Here is an 18,304-nt window from a genome sequence, read left to right as displayed (position 1 = left end):
GTGCACACACTGACATGGATGACCCAGTTGGGTTTTCCAAGAGAAAAACGCTGAGGACACGTCTATATTTTTTGTACTGAAGCATCTTTGTTGAGTCTTTTTGATTGCTTCCTGAGTGCTTGTTTCTTTTTTCTTGACCTTGGAGATGGATGATCCAGCAAAGAAAATGCCAAGGCACATGTAAGGACAATCGTTATTAACTGAATCACTGCCAAGACTGAAGATGAAGTTCTAGCATGGACATGAGGAAGTGGTCAGACCGATCTCAAAAAGCATTGTCTTACTCAACAAAATAAAGATCTTAAACATCTTAAACATTTTCAGGTAGAGGCATAATGATTCTTCTTCCTTGTGTAGCGGAAGATAGGAGCCATGAAAAGATGTTTAAATATCACTTTGTATAGGATTTTAGTAGTAGCATGAGTAAGAAAATAAACTTTACCCCTTCCCGACCTGGTGTCAATTTTCCATTTTTGCACTTTTGCTTTTTTCCTTCCCTTCTTCTAAGACCCATAACTTTTTTTATTTTTTTGCAGACATTATTATTTTATTATTTTTTATTATTATAGCGCCATTCATTCCATGGCGCTTTACATGTGAAAAGGGGGTATACATAGCAAAAACAATTACAATAATCTTGAACAAAAACGCAACGGCAAACTGGTACAGGAGGAGCGAAGACCCTGCCCGCGAGGGCTTACAGTCTACAAGGGATGACATAGTCTTATAAGGGCTTATTTTTTGGAAGACAAAGCTTTTGAATAACATCATTGATTTTTCCATTCAATGTACTTGAAAACGGAAAAAAAAAATTTGAAGTGTGCTGAAATTGCAAAAATAAATGTAATTTCACGACTGTTTTTTTTGTTTTTTAGCAATCATGCTCTAATAATGACCTGGCAGTATGATTCTATAGGACAGTACGATTAGGGCAACACCAAACTTGTACATGTTTTTTTTTTTTATTTAAGTGATGAAAAAAATTGCTCGCTTGTAATAAAAAAAAAATTATTTGTTTTACCATGTTCCAAGATTTGTACTATTTTCATTTTTCTATGGAGCTGCATGGGATTTGCTTTTTTTTTCTGGGGTAAGTGAATGTTTTTATAGAAACAATGTTTTTAATAGTTTTTTATTGCATTTTTAATGGCGCTGCACGACTGAAAAACTGTAATTCTGGCATTTCAATTTTTTTCTCTTTCCCATGTTTGCCGATCGGGTTCATTCATTTTATCATTTGGTAGAGCAGACTTTTATGGGTGCAGGAAATCACATATTTTTTAAAATTATTTATTTATTTTTAGTGGGTAGAAAAGTAAAGCAAATCAAATTTTATATTTTTTTTCAGAATTTTAATTTTGTTTTGTTTCTTTCTACCTCTTATTTTATTTTTTAGTACATTATTAGAGAGCTTAAACCTTTGATTGATCACTTGTTCTTTATAAAATTGTATTGCAGTATATAGACAAAACAATGTTCTCTTGTGTATTGGGGTTTTCAGTTGGCCCTCAGCTGTCACACCAACTCAGTGGACACGATCATGGAGGGTCGGTAGGAGGCGGGGCACACACCGGCAATCATATTATTTAAATACCACAGCAGCATGTAAATGGTTAAACAGCAGCAATCCGAGTGCTGTTACCAGAAGATGTTAGCTGTCCATCAAAACCGGTATCTATTGGTATACTAAGCTGCTGAGCATGTTCCATGCTATGGGTACCTAACAAAGGACATACCAGATATCTACCAACAAAGTTCCCCTGTCTCTGTAATAAGTGTTCCACAACCCTCTGTCATCAGAATAAAGTCGTCACATAAGTCACTTAAGAGCACAAGCACGGTGGAGCGTTTACTGCTGAAAATAGAGGGAACTTTAGTGGTAGAAAATCGCCAATTGGGCACTTACAGTAGTGGAGCATGCAGGATTAAATCTTCACAATCAAGCTGCATAATGCTTTGCACATAGGAAAAATGTTATCTCCCTTAGAGGTCTTCAATCTAAAGCTGTCATTAATTTTCCAGTGTGAAAACTTCTGATAGACCCTCATTATGGCCATCACTTATTTGTTGTAGACTATTGGTGCAAGTGAATTGAGCATAATAGACCCCATGGGTAACATAAAAATGTCTACAGTGGATTCTCGACAGCATCCTATATGTGCTTTATAAACTATTTGAGTTGTCACCAAGGATTTTTTTCAATTCAAAATCTACAGCTAAATGGATTTTGGTCCAGATTTCTTGTCCTGCAGCTAATGGATTCTTAGCTTAAAATATAAAATTTTAAATTAACCAATTTCTGAGTCTTTATTGCTTTCCCGACCCATGGATAGGCTACTAGCATTGGATTATTCTCAAAGTAAATAGACACCGAATAAGTAAAGATGAAATCGAGGGTAAGTAAGTTTTTCCATGCTTCTTCTTCTTTCCATCATCTGCCTTGTTAAGATGACTGTGTGCACTGCAGAGGTGTCTCTCCCCAGTGATTAATTATCTCTATCTAAGCTTTCCTCTCACCTCAATTCACCTGTCAAAGAAAAAACAGTGAGAAGAACAATTTACATAGAATCTTTTTATTTTGCTTTGAAAGTAGAGGGACATTTATTTGATTTAGGGATCTAATATAGTAGATGTGGATTGATCATATTTCAATTATCCAATTTGATCCGATGAATGATTAAAAGTCTTAAGAATGGTCCATGAAGGAAAACAATGGACTGACCAGTATCTGTTTTCTTCTGAACAAAGTTGGAATTAAATAAAAAATAAAAAAAATCTGCAAAGTTTCTCATGGGTATAATACAGGCTCTTTTTTTTGCTTTTCTATAATGGGGTTGGTTCAGTCCATTAGCACCGTGGCTGAAGTGGAATTTGATGTTGTAATAAGGATGGAAAAATATGACAAGATTATAGTTGTTCGATTGATGCACTTTTCTTCTTTTTAAAATGAACAAAAAAACCTACATCAAAACTTTGTTGAGTGTTTGAGGCAACACATAAACCACAAGCAGTGCTTAAATGCATTTCCTGTTGTACTTGTGTAAATGTCCTTCAGGTTTTTTTTTTTGAGGGGCTAAAACACTCCAGCCAGAAAATTGCTGACAGTTTGTAAGAAATTATGAGATTTTCTATATAAACAAGTTTTATTTTATTGTGTTTAATGGTGGCTTCGGGTTCAATGCATATTTAAGGCATATATTGTGCTTTTCAACCCTATTTGAAAGTTGCATTATAAGAAACCCCATTATGGTACCTTATGTAGAAACTGCGGTCTATGAAACTGTAACTGCAGGTCATTACATCCATGGTCAAGCCGGGATCTGCGGCTATCTAAATTATGTCATAGGTTATACTTACATTAGTTATTTAAGCAAGAATTTTGTGATGGCTTTTGCCACAATTTAAATAATTGCGGCAATATCTATGCATATTTTGCAAAGTTGCCTTATGCGAAACTCCATTACGGTACGCTATGTAGAAACTAAAATCTATGATACCGTACCTTTAGGTCCAAAGCCCACAGTCAGTTTAGATTTGTGGTCATGTGAATGAAGGCATATTGTGATTTTGTGGCTATTTTCTGTTGTTTTTTTGCGGCAATTTAAAAAATTGCCTTAAAATAGGTGCATTTTCTTTTTGCAAAATTGGTGCTTTTCTACTGAGATTACTAAACTGTGGCAAAAAGAAGGTAAAAAAAGATAAAAAAAACAACTAAAAATGATTCATGTAAACACACCATTAAGGAGAATTTGGATGTGGCATAAAAACATATCACAATTTATGATTTATATTCCAGTGCAGAATATCATTAAAGTCTATGAATAAATTCTGCAACAAAAATTAGTAAGACATGGAAAGTATGTAAATGAAAAATTGTCTGCAGTGAAACAATATTTGCCCGAAAATAACCACCCTATCTGAGTTAAGCATTTTTCCCTTATATTGTTATTACATGTAGTCAGTCTTTTAGTTGGATTTGTATGCAAAGAAAATAAGCACGTTTACTCCACATGTCAATTTCCCCTAAGGCTGATTTTACATATCCAACATTAATGGTCTGAGTATGGACCATGAGGTTTGGAGTGGCCATTGTTCTAATGACCTGAACTGACCTGCCTCATGTATGCCTATGAGTTTGTTGAGTTCGGGCCAGGATATTGCAGTAAGTCCTCAGATGTTGGACATATGAAACCAGTCTAAGGGGAGATTTACATTAGTAATAATTTATATGTGCAATACAATATAACAAGTACCAATTTTGCAAAGGATTTGTAGTGTCCAAAGGCGGAAAAGAAAATGTGCCATGTGTGAATCTCTCCTTATGGTTGTCTAAATTTAGGAAACCAAAGCAGTGAATCATAAAAAATGTCTAGCTTTCAAATGAGGAGTGGAATCTAGGGGGTAATGGAGCTGGCTTGGTTGTCACTCTCCATAAGGAAAAACGTTACACCTTAGATCACAGTATTAAGCCGCTCACTTAGCCAAATCATATCTCATACTCTGCACTGACGAGGGGCAATAACCTGAAACACCGTGTCTGCAAAGTGAGATTCTGATTTGGCTTTTATCCTTAGTCATATGGCAAGGCTCGTTAAAGGTTCGATATTGACTTTTAGGATTGCTACTTCCAATAGGTAGCACTGGTTCTAGTCCTCTTCCTTCTTCCTTCCTCTTCTTATTTGCATATTTAATTTCCCAGAGGAGCATGCCTGGCTATAAGTCTCCTCACTCTGACATGCCAGGCCTGGCTTATCACTCTCCACAAGGAGAAACATTACCCCTTAGATCCCAATATTAAGCCTTTCACTTAGCCAAATCAGATCTCATACTTTTCACTGAGGAGGGGCAATACCCCAAAACACGTGTCTGCAAATTGAGATTCTGGTTTGGCTTTTATCATTAGTCATATGATAAGGCTCGTTAAAGGGTCGATATTGACTCTTAGGATTGCTAATTCCAATCTGTGGCACTAGAGTTCTAGTCCTCTTCTTCTCTGAAGAAGCAATTTGCAAATGAGGCGTGTGAATGAGATTTGATAACATTTCATTCTCTACCGTAGGACATCCAATTTGTGCAGAATAGTCCACAGCGCAAAATGCTGTAAATTGTGACTCGGATGGTCTTTTTTAAAAGCAAAAGGGGTTGTATCAAACTAGAACAAAGGTAAAGTGGATACGTTTTATAAGAAAAACCAATAAAGTTGCTGCTTTAATTTTACAAAAGGCGCATGAAATATGAAAGGTAGAATCTGATTGGTTCCTCCAGTTTTGATATATCTTCCCTATAGAGTCGTCAAGTTTTCAGCATCCATGTACAATCTATTGATACAAGATCAAGACCTGGCAAGAGAGTTTTCTTCTTGGTCTCAACAAAAGAAAAAAAATAAACTTTCTCAATAATTAAATTGCTGACTATATCACTTGTTCTTCCAGACTGAAAATATCTCATTCTTAGAGGCTAATGGGATCATCAATTAATCTAAGTGGAATTAATTGCATATTGTTGCGAGTGATTTAGAGACACTGAATTCGTGTACCTCACACACACAGCAAGACACTTGAAGAGCATATTCATTCCACAGAGCACACTACATCAAAGCTCATTATCAACTCATAGCAATAAATATAATAAAAAGCTGATTATTCTAATTCATCAATCACCCATCATTAGCCAGCAAAATTAAATGTGTTCATAATTAGCATCTTAATTCTGGCAAAAAAAATATTCTAAAATGTATTCAAATGAGGAAGCTTGTCATTTCATGAATGGCGCTGACGTCTAAGTCTAGGTTACCCAAGATCTGTGTTGTTAGTTACTGCTGAATCAATATGAGGTTTGAGAGCAATTATAGACACAATCAATATTCTGATTGATTGTCTAGCAAAAAAGTCCATTTTTTTTTCAACGCTCACATGCGTGGCTGCCTTACTGATCCATCTAAACTCCGACTTGTACAAAGAGGTAAAAAAAAAACAACTATACAAGTCTATGGGGCCAAAATACACAAAGTTCTTCATGAGGAGGCTTAAGAGGACCTCTTACCAAGTTATTCATGTTGAACTAGACAAATAACGTAATAGTGGTCATAGAGCGGAATTAAAGCCACTCTTAGATAGTGTGTCCAGTTCTACATGAAAATGTCGGTGAACAATCCTCTTTAAAAAAGTTTATCTCAGTTGAATTAGTAAATTGTGTTATGATGCATCAGATGCAATTAATTGTTTCTGAGAGGAGAATAATTAGGAAAAATGATGCCACCAAAAAGCGTGCCATGACATGGAGTCATGGAAATTCTGTGTACGGTCCTAAAGACTCCATGGTGCTTAAAGTTTCCCATACAAATAAGATTAAAATTCATGAAAGTGTAAAATACTAATCATATAAATTGATGATTTTAGTTGACCAATGTCATTGTCCGAAGAGGAGTCAACCGTGTGTGAAATCTTCATCTGATAGATACAAGAAGTTGTCTTTATTGGATTCATGACGGTCAACACAAACAATTGTTCAGTGAAAGATCTTTTTTTCCTTCTACATTGGCCATTACTTTGAAAGTAATCAAACATGTAGGGCAACATTGACCAACTGTAACAGCCAACATTGATCTGATCAGGTTGGAGTTCTTGTCTAACCAGAATCACTATTTTGACTGATAATGGGCCAATAAGCTCCATTTAATCAACATTTATGCAATTGCATAACATTCATTTATTATTGTTAGACCTTAGGTACACAAATGTGAAACAGTTGCATGCATAACCTGATCACATGTCTAAACATTCAAGCCAACTGCATTTTAAGGCTCTATGGTGCTTTTATGAGCCGTTGGGCTAAGATTTGCCACCATAATATGGACACAAAATTTGGGCCCGTATTCCACTTGTGTCAAACCATACATACAACACAGGTAGAAATAAGCATGCATATATTACCTTTCGTATAACATGGCTTTTTGACATGGCCATCATTGGACCTTGGCCTTCTGTCCTCCCCTGAGAGGTGTCTCATGGTATGTTCATCGCAAATTCTCATACTATCTCGCCTTCCAGCTTCCATGGCCATCTTGTCCCTCATTGCTTTTGCTCTCTCGCTTTCTAGAGCTATGGCTTTTTCTAGCAGTGTCAGATTACCTTTTGTCATATCAAAGACTTCTTCTGACCTGTCAGAGGTGATGGAGGTAGTATCATCATCTCTTTCAATGTACTCATCCTCTTTTGCACAGCTAGAAAAAGTTCTTGACCTGGGGCTCAATTGTTCTTCAAGTCTCATTAAATTCATCATGTCTGAATAATTCCTGTCTGGCATTCGATCAGAATAGTCTTCATCTGACCTTGGCATTCTCATACCCATACATTGTTGTTGACTTCTATCAGAATTAGTTTCGCTAAGTTTCCGTGCAAGGTCAAAGCATTGGTTACGTAAGCATTCCAAACTGCTCAAACACACCTCCTCGTCACTCTCCTCCACCATTTTCTCGGCATGTCCATTATTTGTAGGCTTGCCTAGCATCAAATAGTTCATATTCCGTGTATCTTCATGGGAATTGTCAATATAATTCCTATCATTGAGGTTATCAGAAAGTACTACGCCATGTCCTTGTGCCAACAGTTTGAGGGAATCCACTGTTTCCCGAACAACATCACTGTCCAAGTCTAAACTGAGCTCTGTTTTCCGTCCCACGTTCTCGTTCTTGTCACTGTCATCTTCCATGCTATTAGATGTATTGCTGTTCATTTCAGATTCCGTCCTGGCTCTGTATGCCGCATCCTCGGCTATTTTGCCAAGATTCAACAAAGACTTGGCTACCAGTTCATCGTAATTATCGTATTCATCATTATTATTATCATCCTTTTCGGTGTCGTGCATTATTCGAGAGCTGTGACAATCCATTGAGTGATGGTCTAAAAAGTGAAAAGAGAAAAATAGCTAGAAGGGCTGAGTGACATTTTTGGTTGATTTAAGCCTTCATGACGTAAAACACAGCATGATGAATACCAAGATTCACTTTCAATTGACAGCAGTATGTAAAGAGACAGATGCAAATAAAAAGTTCTTAACAAATTTCTGCATAGGTTTCGATGAATTATTCAGTTACATAATAAATTAATTGCAATGGTATATGCACACGTTAAGTATTTGGTGCGGAAATTTCTGCACCATTTCTGCATCTCTTGGCAGTAAAAACGCAGTGTAAAATGCACATGATTTTGCCACATTTTTGCCTCCTTTTTATAGGTGTTTTTGTTGCAGATTTTTCCCCACTCATTAGACTACGTTCCCACGATGAACTTTTGATGAGTTTTTGATGTTGCAGATTTTTTTGCACTATTTCTGCACCCATTAAGTAAAATAGGTTACATGCATTTTTTCGAAAGTACACAGCATAAAATACTCACCAAAAACTCATTGTGGGAACTTAGCCTTTGTGGGTGAAATTCGCAGCAAAAACGCTGAAAGAATTGACATGCTGCAGATTTAAATCTGCATGTCAAAAATAAGCATCGTGTGCATGAGGCTTCAGGATCCTCATTCACGTTACTGGCATCAGAAAGCCCTTCAGGTTTTTAGACTAAACTGCTCATAAAAAATGTGACAAAAACACAGCATGTGTACACCACCTATGGGTTGGTGCCTTTTAAGCAGTTAGATTTAGGTATACAGATGTAGCAGACTTTGATGTTCATAGTTAGAGAAAAATGGTTTGTTTTTTATTTTTCTGAAAACAGCGCCACTCTTGTATATAGGTTATGTCTGGTATGGCAGCTCAAACCTATTCCCTTTAATAGAATTGACCTGCAATACTAAACAGATAAACGTGAGTCACTTTCTGCAAAAAGCAGACTATTTTTCTAATCTTTAAATGGCGTCACTGTTGTTTATGGGCTGTGTCTTGTAAAGCTAATTTATATATATACATGCAATATTACCTGACCCAAATTTGCATATGCTTCTGTATAATAACTGGGTACTTTTTTAAATTAATGAGATGTTGCCCTTGTCTGTACATGTTGCATTAAGTGTACTGAGCCAAACGATGCTGATGTGGGGGGGCCGATTCCTGCACAAGGGCCCACCGGGAGATTTACCTGCTCGCCTGTGGGCCAGTCCAAGCCTGCATATGTATCTCATACATTACATGAACAACAGTGCCACTGGAATTTGGATTTAGCTGGATTTTTATAATACAAGGATCCTGAGTTAGGTCTAATGTGGCAGCTCTGCCCTATTCACTTGAATGGGACTGATTTGCTATACTAAACGCAGCCTATAGAGGATGACTGTAGGCATTTTCTAGAAGGAAGCAGGCCCTTTTATCTAACCCTAGTAAATGTGGAAGAAAACGGAATAAATGGGTTCGCTGCCTTCGAAGACTGATGAGAAGACAGGAATCAAAGTATTGCGGTTTGTCTTCATCAGGTTTTAATACTTCGAAACGCGTTGACAAATGAACCGCAATACTTTGATTCCTGTCTTCTCATCAGTCTTCGAAGGCAATGAACCCATTTATTTCTGATTTCTCCTCTTGGATCTGCAGCAATCTAAGTCTTTTCAATGGTTATGTGAACACAGATGAGCATAATTTTAATCATACTTTTTACCCAGATAAGACCCCATTGCGTTTTTTTGTCATTCTCTAGTTTTATAAGTATCCTAGAAAATGTGCCACTCTTGGTCATGAAGCAAGCTCATCCCCATTAGGCTAATAGCCTGAGTTGTGAAACCTTACACCACACACGGATACAAAAGCCTCTTTTTCTAAAAAAGAAAAAAAAAACAAAAACAAGCAAACAAAAGAAAACTGCGTATTCTTTGTATAATACTTTTTCTACCACTGTACAGCCTGCATTCTGAATCTTATCGTCTATCACCGGATCATAAGATCATCTTGATTGAGATGTCACAAGCTCAGCTTTTTGGCAATCACATTCATTTTTAGGGTATTTTGAGAAATGAACAGTTGTTAGAGAAAATAAAGACTTTGTTTTCTTAGTTTTGAGTTAAAAAATGAAGTGCCCACCGGTGCTTATGCAACCAGAAAGTTCACTAGAAGCCAACAACTAAGTGGACCCACATTCTTTATGTTATGCCGACCTCGGGACTTGGTGTGGATCCTACCCAAAGATTTCAAGGTCATGAATTGTTTTTCACTTTGCTCAAAGCTCCTGCTGAAATTTGATTGTCTGACTGCCTCACATCCCATGACGTCGGCAAAGATGGAGCTTACAAATGTGTTCTCCGGATGTAAGAAAACTGCCTTTCCAGTGCCAAGTTCTAAAGGGAGCTACCCTGTAAGTGAATGTCCAACTCTTTAATGAGAGACAGCTTTTTTTCTTTCCCTGGGAGACCTCATTTGCATATATTTCCCAAGGAGCATTGTCGGTAAAATGGCATATTACATCTGGATCTCCTTAAAGGGAATCTTTTCATACTACCTGACCTGAGAGCAACATGATATAGGGACAGATACCCTGATTCCAGTGATATATCACTTACTGGGCTGCTTGCTTTAGTTTTGATATTATCACTGTTTTATTAAGCAGTTTATTAAACCTGTAGTCCGACCACACCCCCCATCACTGATTGGCTGTTTTTTGCCTGTGCACAGTGTACACAGATAGAAGCCAATCAGTGATGTGGGTGGGGTTATACAGAGCTCAGCATACAGAGAATTGCTAGATCTGCAGCAGATAAAACAGGGATTTTATAAAAACTACAGTAAGCAGCCCAGTAAGTGACACATCGCAGGAATCAGGGTCTGTACCCCTAAATAATGCTGCTCTCAGATGGGATAGAAAAAATCTGGTAACAGATTCCCTTTAATGAGAACTAGGACCCCCTAAACACATGAAATAATGATATCACAACCCAGGTTGGATTCCTTTAACCCTTAAGTGATTGCTTAATAAAATACGATTTTCAGCAATAAGCTATAGATTGGTGTTTGCCATCTATGGAGTAGCTCTTTAAGATATAATATTTAGGATAACAGAAGAAGAAACTCTAAAGTGAAGCCAAGCTATGTTTCTGCCCCACAATAGCTCATCGCTTTCATACAGGGCGGCAAATGCACTTCATTTCTAATTCTATATCTATAGATCTCCGCGAGACCCTGCTCTATAATGAAGCCATTGTTTAGCCTGCAGAAATAATGTTTATCACCCAGGAATCTGTAGTAAAGCTATCGCACCTCTATATTAAATTGTAAAGACTCATTATTGCCACCAAAGTGTTGTCACAAAGTTCAGTTTCTGCAGCTGCCCTCGTTCCAAGTACACTTTTTCATGGGAAAGAGATTCTGGTTCTCATGGAAACACACGGCGTATAGTACGGATTGTAGAGAAAAGGGAAAAAGATAATAGTTGAATGGCAATAAACCAGACTATATCATTGCTTGGGTGGAAGCTTCACATTCACACAAATTGCTTTGTGAATCACAAAGGAAAATCCAATAACTTTGTCCTATTGTGTCTATATGGATGAAAACTGTCAACTATTTACCTGTAATCCCGAGGATGAAAATAGCCAAATGTTACAAAATAATCATTTCAGTCTGTCTCTCTGTCATCTTAATGTCTGTCTATCTATCAATCTATCCATTTATATCTTATCTATCTATCCATCCATCTACAGTATCTCTCTAATATCTATCTATCTATAGCTATGTATCTATCTATCTATCTATCTCATATCTATCTATCTATCTATCTATCTATCTATCTATTATATCTATCTATCTATCTATCCATCTATTTATCTATCTATCTATCTATCTATCTATCTATCCATCTATTTATCTATCTATCTATCTCTATCTATCTATCTTTACATTTACCTATATTGCTTTGTTTCTATCATCTAACTATCTATATTTCTACGTACCTATTATTCTACCTCTATCTGTAAATATAGGGTCATTTTTGTGTACTGTTACTAGTTGAAGTGGGGGAATCCATCTACTAATTATATGATTGTGATCCAGGATGAAGACTGGACTATTCTATGTCTGGCAGAAGCTTATGTGTCAGTGCGTTTAGTTGGACCATCATTTATTTTTCAACAGTACAATGACCTCAAACACACCTCCAGGCTGTGTAAGGGCTATTTGACCAAGAAGGAGAGTGATGGGGTGCTACGCCAGATGACCTGGCCTCCACAGTCACCAGACCTGAACCCAATCGAGATGGTTTGGGGTGAGCTGGACCGCAAAGTGAAGGCAAAAGGGCCAACAACTGCTAAACATCTCTGGGAACTCCTTCAAGATTGTTGTAAAACCATTTCCGGTGACTACCTCTTGAAGCTCATCAAGAGAATGCCAAGAGTGTGCAAAGCAGTCATCAAAGCAAAAGGTGGCTACTTTGAAGAACCTAGAATATAAGACATATTTTCAGTTGTTTCACACTTTTTTGTAAAGTATATAATTCCACATGTGTTAATTCATAGTTTTGATGCCTTCAATGTGAATGTACAACTTTCATAGTCATGAAAATACAGAAAAATCTTTAAATGAGAAGGTGTGTCCAAACTTTTGGTCTGTACTGTATGTGGACTGCTGATAACATGGACCTATGTGGACTGCTGATAACATATGGTCTATGATCTTGGCCAGCACATTTCCATGATGACATATTCCTATAGGCTAATAGCAGCATCTGTGTGGCGGGTGCAGCTTTCCGAGGCCTCCACGTGCCATCATTCCCTTGCAGACATGATCACAGTCTCTTGCAAAGCTCTTGCCAAATATCTATGTCTCCAAGAAAAAAAACTGTGATACTAGAGTTGAAAATATCTCTTCGGCACCTGTCCCAGCACTCTTGCTGAGTGATTTTCTGGTGTGTTTTGGGGAGGGCGTCTGTGAACATCTGTTAGTCATAAATGTGTGTGGATTATGTCCGTATGAAAGCAACGCATCTGAAATTCTAATTCACTGATTCTATCATTTATGAAATGCTAATGTTGGAAATGACAAATATATATATACAGTATATAGATTTTTATATTATTAGCAATATACGACTCAAAAAGCAATGACAAATATGGAAAATATGACCATTTATCTAAAAGGGAAGTTTTAATCCACTACCAGGACTGTATCTGCATCCTAGGAATCCTTCCTAGTATGCCCCTGGTCATAGAAAACTATCCAAGCAATCATTGTTTACATGGCATATGTATAGTACCTCCCCTAGCCACTAGGGCGGCGCCAACTCACTCTGAATCAGCTGTAATCACAACCAAAGAGACATGATTGACATGCCAGACACTCCCCGACCTTCTGCTTCCAGGGCTGAAAATAGTGTACATGCATGACAGCTGCTTTGCCTCCATATAGTGCAGCTCTTTTTTAATGACCTAAGATAATCTATGGATATTTGATGACAGTAGTTGTGCCTGTAGGCTTTGCACCACGTATCACATACAGATCTAACAAAGGTTACCTTGACCTAGATCACACATCACAGGGATATCACGGCTCAAAAAAGTGTAATTTGCCATCGGTCAATGGCTTGTGCAACGTTATCTTAAGTGGGATAACCTTCTGTAACAAGTTATCAATATAGTGCCTGGTAAGTCGTGATAACCTTCGCAACAACTACAATTTTCAAATTTCATGGGTGTGCCGGGATAGCTTGGGTTGTCCGGGACTTCCATATTAATGGCATATGATTATGATAAGTTATCAATATCTGGTCTGTAAAAGTGTGATGCTCAGCACCCCGCCTATCAGACGTTTCTAGAGTTGTCGACGAGCAGATGTGCTGAGTTGCGGAGCTGCACAGCACAGCTCTGTCAACGGGATAGTGGCCTTGACCAAGTACTACACATCTTTTCCCTAATGATCCAAATAGGGGGTGGATGTGAAATACCTGGCTGCAGCCACTATTCCATTGATGAAGCTGTGCTGTGCAGCTCTGCAACTCAGCACATCTGGTCGCCGACAAAACCAGGAACAGCTGATCGGCAGATGCTGGGCATAAAATGTCCACTGATCAGATACTGATGACTTATCCTAAGGGCAGGTGCAGACGGCTGTAGATTCTCTCATCCAAGAGAATCGGGTAAATTATACAAATTACACTCTGATCACTCTCTGATCACAGTGTGATCTGATTCTCTCGGATGAGGAGAAGTTGGAAAAAGAAAATTTTCCTTTCTGTCAGTCCGCTGAAATCGGACTGCGCTCAGATGTCATCCGAGTGCAGTCCAATGTTTTCTACGGATTCTTTGACTTGAATGGGTGAGTGTGATCCGAATATTGGATCAAGCACAGGCATGCAGCGATCTGACGTGTGCACAGCTCCATAGAATAACATTGGTCCTAGTGTGATCTGATGTTTTGTCGGATTGTACTCGAACCGAAAATGCGGCCATGTGCACGAGCTGGTGGCCATGTGCACAAGCCCATATAAATGCGGCCATGAGCCAGACAGATGAAAATCAAACTGAGATCGGAACATAATGCTCTGACTGTCCGGTGGCTCTCCTGACCCGAGCGTGACAGCTCCATATATTTCTATACAGTTGTCACGCTCAGGTCGGGAGAGCTGCCGGCCAGTCTACGCACTGTGTTCCAATCTCGTTCCGATTTATATGGCTGTCTGACCGCACCCTACGGATAGTCCATCAATATAAAAGTCCCGACCAACCCCTTTAATACTGAGAAATAGGCTTATCGTACGCGATTAGTACAAGTAAGGCCGGGGTCCCACTAGCGTATGGCATCAGATGGGATAGCATTGGATGCAACATGCTAATGACATTCGGCTCCTGCTCTACTGTAGCCGAGTGTCAGTGCTCCATTCTCCGATCCTCTTGCACAGAGAGGATCGCAGCACAGCTGTAGAGGGGACGGAGAAATCAATTTCTCCATCTCCTCTGTTGCTGGCGTCGGCGGGTATCGCACTGCACTCAGATGATATCCAAGTGCAGTGCGATGTGTCACACCCACCCATTGGTTTATATGGGTGCGTACGATCCGAATGCAGCATGCAATCGCAGCATGCTGCAATTTTTTTTCAGTCCGATCGCAATCCGATCGGCGCTGGAAACAAACCCGCCACTGAGCACACACTCATGGGATTAAATTAGTCCGAATGCAATACGATTTTTTTATCGGATTACATTTGTCTGATTTAATCACAAGTGAGAGCGAGCCCTAATGTTGATAAGAGGTAGAATGAATTTCCTACCACTCAACGTAAAGACGCACATAGGAACAGTATAGATATGAGTACTTCCTATCAAGTGTGTCAATTTTCTTTAGATTCAAAATTTTGCGGCCATCTAATGTTCATAATGGGGTTCCGACAATGGGGCAGATGTTAGGCAAAATAATAATTGAGCAGATCGATTTCAACATGCCTGATCCTATTTATGATGCCCTTATTATTATTATTTTTTATTTTTATAGCGCTATTTATTCCATGGCGCTTTACATGTGAAAAAGGGGTGTACATACAAAAACAATTACAATGATCTTTAACAAAACGTGACAGCGACTGGTACAGGAGGAGCGAGGACCCTGCCCGCGAGGGCTCACAGTCTACAAGGGATGGGTGATGATATAGTAGGTGAGGGTAGAGCCGGTCGTGCAGCGGTATGGTGGAGCGAGGGTTACTGCAGGTTGTAGGCTTGTTGGAAGAGATGGGTCTTCAGGTTCCTTTTGAAGGTTTCCATGGTAGGCGAGAGTCTGATATGTTGCGGTACAGAGTTCTAGAGTAGGGGGGATGCACGGGAGAAATCTTGTATACGAGTGTGGGAGGAGGAGATAAGAGGGGAGTAGAGCAGGAGATCTTGTGAGGATCGGAGGTTGCGTGCAGGTAAGTACCGGGAAACTAGGTCACAGATATATGGGGGAGACAGGTTGTGGATGGCTTTATATGCCATGGTTAGGGTTTTGAGCTGGAGTCTCTGGGCAATGGAGAGCCAGTGAAGGGATTGACAGAGAGGAGAGGCCGGGGAATAGCGGGGGGACAGGTGGATTAGTTGGGCAGCAGATATCTCCCTTAACAGAGATATCTAAGAATAGTTTAGCAATTCAGAACACTTGCACACTGGGCATGCATGTGTATGGGGTAGTCAGGGGGGATAGCTAGCTATCTGTTGTAGGATCATTCATCCAACTGCTTTCTAAAGTCCAGCTTTAGGACTATAGACACTGGTCACAACCTCAGCTCCACTTCCATTTAATGGTCACAGTCCAAGCTTTTCTATGGCACCCTGCACATTTTACATGCCTGTTATTCTTGTTCCAATGACTACTAAAGAGCATTTATGTGTTTCTGTAGAGCGAATGTGTCTGCAGATTCACAGAGGGAAACACCGCAGAGATTTCTACTGGCCCAAAGCAATTTAAAGTTTCCAATGTCCCAAACTGCAGAAGTGAAGAGGCCGTTTATCAAAGCCGCTGAGCATATCAGGACATCACCAGATAGACAGACGGCCAAGGAGCATTTAGAGATTTCACTGTAGACGTACCGCAGAACAGTAAGGTCACATTCATGGTGCACGGTAAAACTGGATGAATTTCTGTATCGTAATTTTTTGGTAGAACCCTTTAAAAACTGGTAAAACATGTCAAAAAAATAAAAATTTCCACATAGTGATTCAATAGTATTTTCTAAAAATAAGTAGAGATCCCATAATTTATACCTTGACACAACCCCACAACCTACCAGCTTTGGTCCCTTTATGGGATATTTCCATAATTAAAGGAAATGTGTCAGCAGAAAATGAATTATTGTTTAAATCAAGTTTTTATGTTATTTTTTTTTTAATTTTTATCTAAATAAAAAAAATATAAAAAGAAAAAATCAATTTTTCACCTTGGCTACTAGGCTAATTTAAAACTTCTACTTCCTATTGTGCACATGGCCATTAGCAGAAAAGGAGTGACTCAGTTCCTAATTTTCATATTTAAGTCTCCTGGACCTCTTATGAGCATGCTCTAATCACTATGAGGGTCATTATGAAAGTTAGGAGGGAGGTGAACTATAACATCCCCTATTGTGAATGGTGGATGCTGTGTTATCTACATTATATAGAAGTAAACCTTTCTGTGATGATAATGAGACTTATGAAAAGTCTTCTGTAAAGATCAAGAGGAGTGAGTCTCTGGCATAAAACCTGTCTGAAAATTGCAAGATTTATTTTTTTAGTAGATTGTGATTAGTGATGAGCGAGTATGTTCGGGTAACCCTTTCGGCGAGTATGCTCGGGCGAGTACCGAGTATCTTCAGCGTACTCGGTGTTATGTTTGAATCACTCCTGTGTGCATGATGTGCGACTGTTTGACAGCTTTAATACATGTAAGGAATGCGAAAGAAACAAGCATTCCTCACATGTGTTAAAGCTGAATAATACGCTGAAGATACTCGGTACTCGCCCGAGTATACTCGCCGAAAGGGTTAACCGAACATACTCGCTCATAACTAATTGCGATATGAAAATTATAAACAAATTCTCAATTATAAATTAAAAAATACATTTTCTATTAAAAACCTGATTGAAATAATAAGTAAATTTCTGATCACGCATTTTATTTAACAATAATAAGATATATTGTACATGGGATACATCATAAATGTCTGATTATTGAGGTTTTTCACCTCTTGGACCCAAAATAATTGTGAGAAGTTGTTATACTGTGTGAGAAACAAAGAAAAGCAAGATACATGGTTTCCATAATTCCCAAAGAATTTAATGGAAAGAACCAGTCAGCTCACATTTATTACTCCACCATCGGACTCACATAACCACCAGGTCCTACACTATGTGTTGATGAATTTTAAGTTTCAAATACTTGCATTTTAAAGATCTCAGGTTGTATCAGTGAATAGATGCATTAAAGGAGTATTATCAAATTATTAAGTTGCTATAATTACAGTAGTTAGCATGAAAATAAACAAGTTTGCATTTGACTTGCTTTTTCTATCTGCTGTCATTTTTCTGCAAAGAGAGCTTACATTAATCATAGTGTACAACTGGTTTCCATAGAGCTCATCCACTAGTGCCTTCCCTGACCCTGGCCATGTGTGCACAGTAGCTACATTCCAGAAGAGGAGTCAACTCCTAGCATACCAGCCACCCCTCTTCACCTCATGGATTTCTATACAGCAGGTTTCTGTTCACCTCCTTTCCTCTCAGCTACTGACAAGTTTCTGCTATAAATCTTGAAACATCACCAGCCCCCACCATCACCTGCTTTCAGATCAAGTCTCTTAATCACAGCTCTCACTTTCCTGAGCTGTGTGCTTGTTAAAATGCTCTGTTTTATCTATATTTAAATATAATATTAGTATAGACT

The 18,304-nt window shown here is 38.5% G+C and overlaps 1 protein-coding gene across 17 annotated transcripts in view; it reads right to left on the bottom strand.

Moving 5' to 3' along the window:
• The window catches only part of MYT1L (myelin transcription factor 1 like), a 679,346-nt gene that overhangs the window by 109,332 nt on the left and 551,710 nt on the right, over positions 1-18,304 (bottom strand). For all 17 annotated transcript variants that reach the window (XM_073674215.1, XM_073674210.1, XM_073674221.1 and 14 more), the window contains one exon: positions 6,933-7,901. In XM_073674215.1, coding sequence (XP_073530316.1) covers positions 6,933-7,901 — 969 coding nt within the window. The remainder of the gene's footprint in view (positions 1-6,932; positions 7,902-18,304) is intronic.

The sequence above is a fragment of the Phyllobates terribilis genome, unplaced genomic scaffold (assembly GCF_046119375.1).
Source record: "Phyllobates terribilis strain yellow unplaced genomic scaffold, ASM4611937v1 Scaffold_3__8_contigs__length_932513732, whole genome shotgun sequence".
NCBI classification, from domain to species: domain Eukaryota; kingdom Metazoa; phylum Chordata; class Amphibia; order Anura; family Dendrobatidae; genus Phyllobates; species Phyllobates terribilis.
This window is presented reverse-complemented; position numbering and strand designations above follow the sequence as displayed.